General features: G+C 39.3%; 1 protein-coding gene across 1 annotated transcript in view; it reads left to right on the top strand.

Moving 5' to 3' along the window:
* Nucleotides 1-979, top strand: part of LOC107566174 (dnaJ homolog subfamily C member 13-like) — a 55,077-nt gene extending 54,098 nt beyond the window's left edge. The window contains exon 56 of the mRNA XM_016251552.1: nt 130-979. Within this exon, the coding sequence (XP_016107038.1) occupies nt 130-227 (98 nt within the window). The 3' untranslated portion in view covers nt 228-979. The remainder of the gene's footprint in view (nt 1-129) is intronic.
* Nucleotides 980-9,317: the final 8,338 nt, after the last annotated feature.

Genomic DNA, 9,317 nt, shown 5'->3' with positions numbered 1-9,317 from the left:
TGATGATGGTGAGTGATGTGTGTGGATGATGATGATGATGATGATGAGTGATGTGTGTGATGATGATGATGATGGTGAGTGATGTGTGTGATGATGATGATGATGGTGTGTGGTGTGTGTGGTGCTCAGGTCCAGGAGTGGCAGGTTATCTGACAGCAGGCAGCGGCTCTACAATCATGCCGAGCGTCCCGCCACCCGTAGACAATGACATCGGAGACCTGGGCTGAAGCAGACTAATACAACACCAGACAAACCCGGACACAGACGGACCGGCTCCGGAGCGCCGCCATCCTGATCCTGAGAGTGACAGAGAAACAGACAGAGAGAGCGCCCATCATCCTCCCTCTCAGCACTTCATCATCCCTTCCTCCTCTATCATTTTATATCCACTCGCATCTCGTAAATCATTTCTTTCCATGGAGAGTAAAATAGTTTACTTTTGTATTGAGAGATTTTTATGCATTTGTTTGTTTGTTTTTTCCATTTCCTGTCTCTTCGTCTTCCTGCGTCTCACATTCAGCTCATGTGTGGACTTCTGGCATCTCTGTATTCTTACTTTTATTCTGAAGTCCTTGAGTAAGTGCTTGGTATCAGAAGGAAAGAGAAGGAACCTGTGAAACTGGGATTATTTGATTATGTGCCGCACTGCTTGTGATTTGTCCTGGTTTGTCTCTCATCTCATCATTCTGTAAACCGACGAAAACCTTCCTTCCCCAGAAAGCACTCCTCTATTTATACCTACATATATCAAGACCAACTGGAAACGAGTGTCTGAAAGGACAAATTGTACTGACTGATTACAAATGTATGTGAAAGACTAATTGTGAAATGTTAAATGTAATACGCCGTACATAAACTTTCTATATTGAATGTACATTAATAAAGAAGTAAATCAGTTGCACTTGTACATACAATTTTAAGAATAAAAGGGAATCCTCAGCTGTTGAGGTTTTGTTTCTTCTGATTGATGCATTTTATATGTTAAGGAAGAATGAATCTCATTTCCCCCGACCAATGAGAAACACAAGATCAGCTCTGGTTTGGTTTTCTCTTGCATTTGTTTTTTAATCTAGACGTTGTGTCCACCTTATTTGACAAGGTGATGAGAACATTTTTTTGCAATCCTTTTGCATTTATTTACCAAAAAAAGAGAGAAATAAGAATCAAAATGAAGTGCACTAAACCCATTAAACCAGTGTTTATGATTACAGTAATACAATAATGCGAAAACAATTCCAGTTTACAACATCAAGCATCATAACGTACTGTTTTTTTTGTACAGATAAATAAGTGAGCGACTGACAGTTTAAACATTCTCTCTTACATTAAAAAGGCGGATAGAAGAGTCCTGTGGTGATGGTTCATGCATTATACTGGCTGTCTGTATTAAATCGCATGTCCACACGCGGGCGCCGTCATCTCTTTATCTATCTAGTGCACCACCAACATGAGGCACTGGTTTCCAGAAGCCTGCTGTTCCATACAAGCAAACATTTAGTCAAGAGATGTATTCCATTAAAAGTGGCCAAACATAATGATATAAATTGACGTTTTCAGTGAAATCTTACAGGCAAAATCCAGTTATCTGGACTGTATTTCATATTTGCTTTATTAAGTGGAAAAACAAGAATTAGTGACTGTTTGAAGATGAATAGTTTTCGTAACTTTCGCTGCTTCACTTGTTGCACATGAGGATTTCTCCTGACCTTTGACCCAGTAATATCTAAACTAGCTTCAGGAGTCTTTATGATTTCATAGGTAGTGCATGAGACAGAGACAAACACGACCCAGTGTTTTCACAGCAGTCGCTCTGAATCTCTGTCTGAGTTGTTTTCTTACTCCTGAATGATCTGGAGATCTGCTGGAGAGTCCACTGAGGCACAGGAACATCAGCGTGTGACCGCTGCTAGTCCCTGAGCAGAGGAGTCTGGGGTCCGAGAACATACACGAGCTGCTTCATGTGTATATGTAACACACATTGCATAAAGTCCTGGAGGAGTTCACAGTAAGACCGACACAACACTACAGTCGTTACTGAACGACTACAAAAATGGCCTGATTTCCAGCACAAATATCCTAATACAACTTTCAAAGAATATATACAAATATAAATACTTTATATATTACAGTACATCTTTAAGATTTTTTTTGACCCATCGATAAATGTTTTTTCATGCTTTATATCAATTACTTTTTTTTAGATGAATGATTATATATATATATATATATATATGTTATTGGAATGAAAAAATGAAGGCAGTTTATATATAGTTTTATAAATTTATACGGTATTCATTTATATTTTTATGATTTAATTTGATTTAAAATATATTAAGTATATATATATATATTATAAACTTGCAATATGTATAATGCATTTTCAGAACGAAGTAATTTTCTTTGATAATTTTACTTAAGTAAAAAAAGTCCCTTGATCTTTTGACATATAAGAGGTCATTACTCAGAACTCAAAGCTTTCTGGTTAGTCTAAAACAGCTTTAAAAATAAACAAAATAGCCTATTACTTATAAATTATGCTTTTTTTAATGTAAAAATCTTGATAATATAAGTGAACCCCAGAGGACGGTACAAAATAATAAAAAAGGCCGTTCACGACCCCTTTAAAGGATTTTTAGATATTTTACTGGAAAACAAGACAGATGTAGTGATTAATAAAGTGATTTAGGTGTTTGAGCATCAGAAATCTCCTCCGAGTGTCCCGTCAGGACGGATGGATGCTGCGAGCACAGACGACTGCACGGTGTACCTGGCTTTGACCTCTGACCTTTGAGAGGCTTGTGTTGAGGTCTGCATCTCCGGCTGCTGCGTGCAGCTCTTTATGCCCAGAAATCTTTCAAACAGATGTGCTTTCATTTGTAGCTTTGCTATAAGATGCTCATTTACGGGTTAGACTCTGGGATGTGAGAACATCTGCTCTTTACAGTCACATGTGAGAGTTTTCCCTTTGGGCTGATGAAGAGGGAGCTTCTGCAAATATAACGTGTGCTTTTGCCAAATAAGTTTGTGATTGCTGCTGTGGCTTGCACAGATCTATTGTTGAAGCACTTCTAATGTTCTGTAGTCCAGATCGGTCAGACGTCCCAGTGTTTGCCTGTGTCTATCGTTACAAGCATCTCAGCAGATGCTCAGATGCTTTCATCTTAATGACCTCCATCTTCTAACACAGCAGAACTAACAGGAACAAACAACTCACTTTCATTTCCTCCGCGCTGAATCTCTCAGTGATTTATGAGCTTGTACTCCCAGTTGTGACTTGTGACTGTTAAATTACACAAAGCATTTTCTCATCTGGCCAACACAGTTTGAGCAGCGTGCATCTTCAGAAGAGAAAGAACAGCACTGATTCTCTGTCCGTCGCTGTCTGAATGAGCTGTGAGCGTTAACGAGGCTCTGAAACTATGGAACACTCCAAATAAACAGGTTAATGTGAGAGAACGTTACAAATAAGAAGTAACATTGTGAGTCACTTGGTAAAGTTACAGTTGCAAGATATAAATCCACATTGTGTGATATAAAGTAGCAATTATGAGAAAAACCAGCAATTGTGAAATATAGTCCCTTTGTATAGTTGGAAAATATAGTCACATTGCAATATATAAAGTCACAATTACAAGAAAAAGTTGCAGCTGTAAAATATGGAGATACACAATATGTATATAAAGTTGCAGTTAAGAGAAATAAAGTTGTAATTGTGAAATACGAAGTCTGACTTCAGTGTGTTTTCCACCTCTTTCCATTGTTTTAGTATTCTCAGTTTACAATATGCTGTCCATTATTTTAAGAGAAGACCAGTGTCAGCATGTCCAGCTGTGTTCTCACACAGCTCCGTGGATGGTTTGTGGTCAGTCTTGAGGAGCTCGGGAGACTGAAGGGACTCGTATGATCAGCTATGACCTACAAACAATTGCATGAAAAAAGTTGCAATTATGAAATATATGCTCACATTGAGAGAGATACAGTCACATTGCAATATATAAAGTCACAATTACAAGAAAAAGTTGCAGCTGTAAAATATGGAGATACACAATATGTATATAAAGTTGCAGTTAAGAGAAATAAAGTTGTAATTGTGAAATACAAAGTCTGACTTCAGTGTGTTTTCCACCTCTTTCCATTGTTTTAGTATTCTCAGTTTACAATATGCTGTCCATTATTTTAAGAGAAGACCAGTGTCAGCATGTCCAGCTGTGTTCTCACACAGCTCCGTGGATGGTTTGTGGTCAGTCTTGAGGAGCTCGGGAGACTGAAGGGACTCGTATGATCAGCTATGACCTACACAACACTTCATATAATGTGAGAAAGAAAAGATCTCAGACAGAAGCGCTGTGCTCGTTCAAACAGATTCAGTTTTTAAGTGGATTTTTGTTACACAACTTTTCTTTAAACTGATACACTAACATGTCTTATGCTTATGAAAATGTTAGTTAAGTCTGATATTTTTACTGACTGGCCACATACCCTGAGGAACTATAGAACATGTAAACCAACAATACTACTGTACAGTACTGTCAGTGCAAACCTGAGCTTACATCTTTGCTCTCGCTCGTCTGGTCAGAAACAAAGATCCCAGTCCTAAGCAAGCTCTCAAAGAAGCAACTCTTCTCACAGAGCCGTCACTGCTGTGCGGAGCAGTTTATTCATCATTACTGTGATTCTCCGGGACTCTGCTTGTGTGAATGGATGTTCCCAGTCTCTCATCTCTCATCTCTCATCTGCTTCGGCAGCTTCGGTCCGCCTCAGTCATGATGGTTAAAGAGTGACCGTGAGAGACCACCACTGACCCAAACCTGTTCTCAAATACCCAGACATCACACACAGCAACATGAAGCGCTCGTTAAATGATTTCATCACCGAAATATCAACAATATGGAGAGAAAGCTGAGAGCTTCAGTATGTTTAGAGTTTGTTGTTTTTCTGAAGGAGAGAAGAAAATGCAGAGCGTCAGTCCTCCGTCTTTTCAGTGATAGAAAGGTTTGGAGGAGAGAGACGGTCAGTAATAACACGCTGATGCTGAACTGGTTTCAGATCTCAGATGAGAAACATGTATGTTAATGTGAACGTGCCTGAGGGCTGGATCTGATGCTGACGCTGACGTCACCTGCATCACGACAGCACGAGCTCGTTAGCTGAAGTAATCGCTTCATTGTGTTTCTGCTGCATCGTTTACAGCATGAGTGACTGCAGAACACAGATAGAGTCACAGGAACGCAGCTCTCGATGTGTGTTCAGCCTCTTATTCGTTGCAGTTATTCTCCTCTCTGTAATGTAAGATGCGATGGGAAGTGCAACTCATTCATTGTAACCAGTTTCTAAAAACCACATTAAATCCACATGGAAGTATTGCATGAAAATGACTTCAAAAGCTTGGAAATATGCAAGTGAAAAGAGTTAGTTTGGAATAAAACAGGGTGTGACTCAAACAGTCTTGCTTTGTTTAGATGCTTCGTGGGACGTTTTTCCAATATGTGTTTGTATGATGATCCACAGAATGCCTTCAGTCTTCACATTGCTTTGCTCTGGAATATTATTCATGTAAATCTGCACTTTGAACGGCTCTAGCTTTGTATAGTTAAAACTCTAAACTTGCATTCATGAAGGATCTACATGCTTGTTTCTGCCGTGGGGGGAAATAGGTCATTGTAACTTTTTATCTCACAACACTGTCTTCTCTTCTCAGAATTGTAAGTTTATATGTCACTATTCTGACTTTTTATGAGTTTATACAGTATCTCACAATTCTGGCCTTCAGAATTGCCAGAAAAAAGCCAGAATTGTGAGATGAAAAGATGCCTCTTTAGATTACCTAAATGTTTTTATCCCATGGCGAAAAACTTGTTTCCATAGCATGTGGCTAATTAATTATTGGAACAAATGTTAAATGTTTAAATCAAAAGTAGTAGTACTGAATATTCCAGTTAAGTTGTACACACAGGAGGAATCCTTTCAGAAGGTGCTGATATACAGCCTTCGGGGTCCAGAGGTGTGCCTTTGGAAGGATTTCGGCTCTTCTACCTTCTTTTCTGAGAATGCACAACATCTCCGTGGATGAGTCTTCTGGAAGTGCTTGGGTTTGTTTATGAGGCAGTGAGGGAGTTACCTTCGACTGTAAACAAGGGCTCCTTTAGTTATTGTTGGGTATTTCCCTCTCGTCCAGCTACATGTTTCCACACAGAGTCAGTCGGTCCTTATACGACACGCGTGTGATTCCATTGCGTCAGCGAGCTGTAATCTGGGATCCAGAGCGCTCACAGTGCCGTGGGTCAGACGCTTCACGCATGCACTGCAGAGTGGGGCTCAGAATGCATTATAATGTATTCCTGGTTAGTGAGACCAGCGGAGAATCTGGAAGCGTTAAGATTGATTCTGGTTTAAATAAGGACAAAGCTGCTGCTGTGATGAGGACTTACGTGAATCATGCGTGATTGAAACATGTGGCAGAATTCAAGATGCCAAGCTGATCCACAGCAGAGAAGGTGTATAACTAAAGGACTGCAACACACAGCAGCTAAAAACAGCTGCTCAGTCCCAATCCTCAGCACATAAACTTACACTAAAGTATTGCTTGAACATTAAAGAGACAGCTTGTGAAAATGACATGAACAGAAAAACAATAATTAGCACAAAATCAGATGACTGAAAGATATTAATCTCCTTATTCACTAATTAGTTCATACAGTACGCATACATATACACTACCGTTTTTGGAAATAAATTGATCAAAAGTGACAGTAAAGACATTTCTAATGTCACAAAAGATTTCTATTTCAAATAAATGCTGTTCTTTTGAACTTTCTATTCATCTGTGAATCCTGAAACACATAGAAAATGTATTTTAAAATAAACAGACACATTTCATACACCATTCTCAAAACCAATTAAAATACAATAAACTGCTTTTAAATAGGCCTAATACGTAATAGCACAGCACTCATTTGCCTCAGAGCTCATGTGTCACACCGCTGGACTGTTGTGTTTGATTGTGTCATGTGGTTCAGGTGTGTCTTGTTAATCATCTTCATTTGCCTGTGTATTTAGTTCTAGTCTGTCCTGTGTCCCCTGTGCAGTGTACTACGTGTTTATCCTGCCTGTCTGTTGTGGGGATTTATTAAAAGACATTTCTTCTTCGTGAGAGAGTTTATTATTCACCGTAGCATGACATCATGTCATTTTTATTTAATTTATTTTCATGCAGAAGTACAGTATTTAACACTTTGGTGGAGTCGCTTAGTTTAAATACCCCACATCCAGATGATTACACATCACTTTTCAGAAATAACTAGCTGCATCTGTTTCATGATTTTGTATTGTTTTATGACTGCATTAATTCCTCCAGCATGTTTGGCTCCCAGCAGCACTGGCTCGTGTGCTGAAACACTGCGTGGCCAGAACTATTGCCTTTTGACCATAAGCAAGATCCATAAAGAATAATTGACTAGAGCTGGTGTAAATGAAGCACAGGGGACTGCGTGGAAAAGAACAGAGATCATGCTGAAGAGACTTTCAGAGACACAGAGAAACAGTCACTGGCTCCAGACTGTCGGCCGGTTGCTATAATATATAATATAATATATATATAATATAATGCTCATATTGCTCAAGTACAGCTGAAAGGAGGATAGGGTTTATCAGAACTGTGTGACAGCCTGTGCCAGTAATTCCCTGCGTCGTGTGTGTCAGGTTATTCGTGATGATTTGCATTTGTTTATTATTATTATTTGTTTTATGTGTATATATATTATATTTGTATTTGAAATGACTGTCAGGTTTCTCAAGGCTCTGCTTATCACTGTAAAATATTACCGTGAATTTAACGGTAAAAGACTGTAAAAATGCTACAGTAAAATCCTGTTAATTGGTTAACGGTATTTACCTGTAATTTTACGGTAGTATACCGTATTTGGAAGTGAAAAATACCGTATAATTTACAGTGAATAACCGTAAATTGACATTCCCAGAATTCCCTGCGTTACATTTCCAACGTGATGTTTTTTTGTTGAAATAACTATGTTTCTTCTTAGTTTTTTCTTATCAGTTTTGTATATTAGTGTTGTGTGTTACACCTAATGTTGTTAAATGAATGTTTATTGCATTATTTCAGTGTCATGTGTGTTACCGTGATGGTGTTTAGTGTTTGTGTGAATGACACACTGTGCAGCTTCTATATATGTTATTATTTAAAAGCTGATTGTGATGGGCTCTGGTTCATCATGTGGCTTTCTCATCACCTCCTGCATTTGGTGGTTATCAGTGTATTACAAAGCTACAAAACAGATTTCAGTACTTCAATAGGTTGGTATATTAACATTATATCAGTTAATGAAATTCCGGTATTTAACTGTAAATTTAAGTTAAAACCGTAAAACCTAAACCGTTGCTATCGTATTTTTTACGGTAAAATTGTGGCAACCACAGCTGCCGTTTTTTTTCCGTAAATTTTACGGAATGTTTTTTACAGTGTGAGCTTTATTTGAGCACCGTATCTGTACGACCTCTGACCTCTGACCTATACACGCGTTTGACTGGAAGTGTTTGATTTTCAGCTCTGTTCATGCTGGATCTTTTTCTCTGTGGAGGAACTTAATGCAGCATAAGGATGTTTTAAACGGCAACACCTTTTATTCATAAAAACTGTGCAAATCTCTCTCAGAGGGACAAAGCCCGTATGTGTCTCCTTTTCTGTGAGTGAGTGTGTGTGTGTGAGTGAGTGAGTGAGTGAGAGTGTGAGTGTGTGTGTGTGTGTGTGTGGGTGTGTGTGTGTGTGTGTGTGTGAGTGTGTGAGTGAGTGTGTGTGAGTGTGTGTGTGTGTGAGTGAGTGAGTGTGTGTGAGTGTGTGTGTGAGTGTGTGTGAGTGTGTGTGTGTGTGTGAGTGAGTGAGTGAGTGAGAGTGTGAGTGTGTGTGTGTGTGTGTGTGGGTGTGTGTGTGTGTGTGTGTGTGAGTGTGTGAGTGAGTGTGTGTGAGTGTGTGTGTGTGTGAGTGAGTGAGTGTGTGTGAGTGTGTGTGTGAGTGTGTGTGAGTGTGTGTGTGTGTGTGAGTGAGTGAGTGAGTGAGAGTGTGAGTGTGTGTGTGTGTGTGTGTGGGTGTGTGTGTGTGTGTGTGTGTGAGTGTGTGAGTGAGTGTGTGTGAGTGTGTGTGTGTGTGAGTGAGTGAGTGTGTGTGAGTGTGTGTGTGAGTGTGTGTGAGTGTGTGTGTGTGTGTGAGTGAGTGAGTGAGTGAGAGTGTGAGTGTGTGTGTGTGTGTGTGTGGGTGTGTGTGTGTGTGTGTGTGTGAGTGTGTGAGTGAGTGTGTGTGAGTGTGT

Source organism: Sinocyclocheilus grahami, unplaced genomic scaffold, assembly GCF_001515645.1.
Source record: "Sinocyclocheilus grahami isolate Dianchi unplaced genomic scaffold, SAMN03320097.WGS_v1.1 scaffold1053.1, whole genome shotgun sequence".
NCBI classification, from domain to species: domain Eukaryota; kingdom Metazoa; phylum Chordata; class Actinopteri; order Cypriniformes; family Cyprinidae; genus Sinocyclocheilus; species Sinocyclocheilus grahami.
The sequence above is the reverse complement of the archived record's forward strand: the minus strand, read 5'-3'. Positions and strand labels throughout refer to the sequence as shown.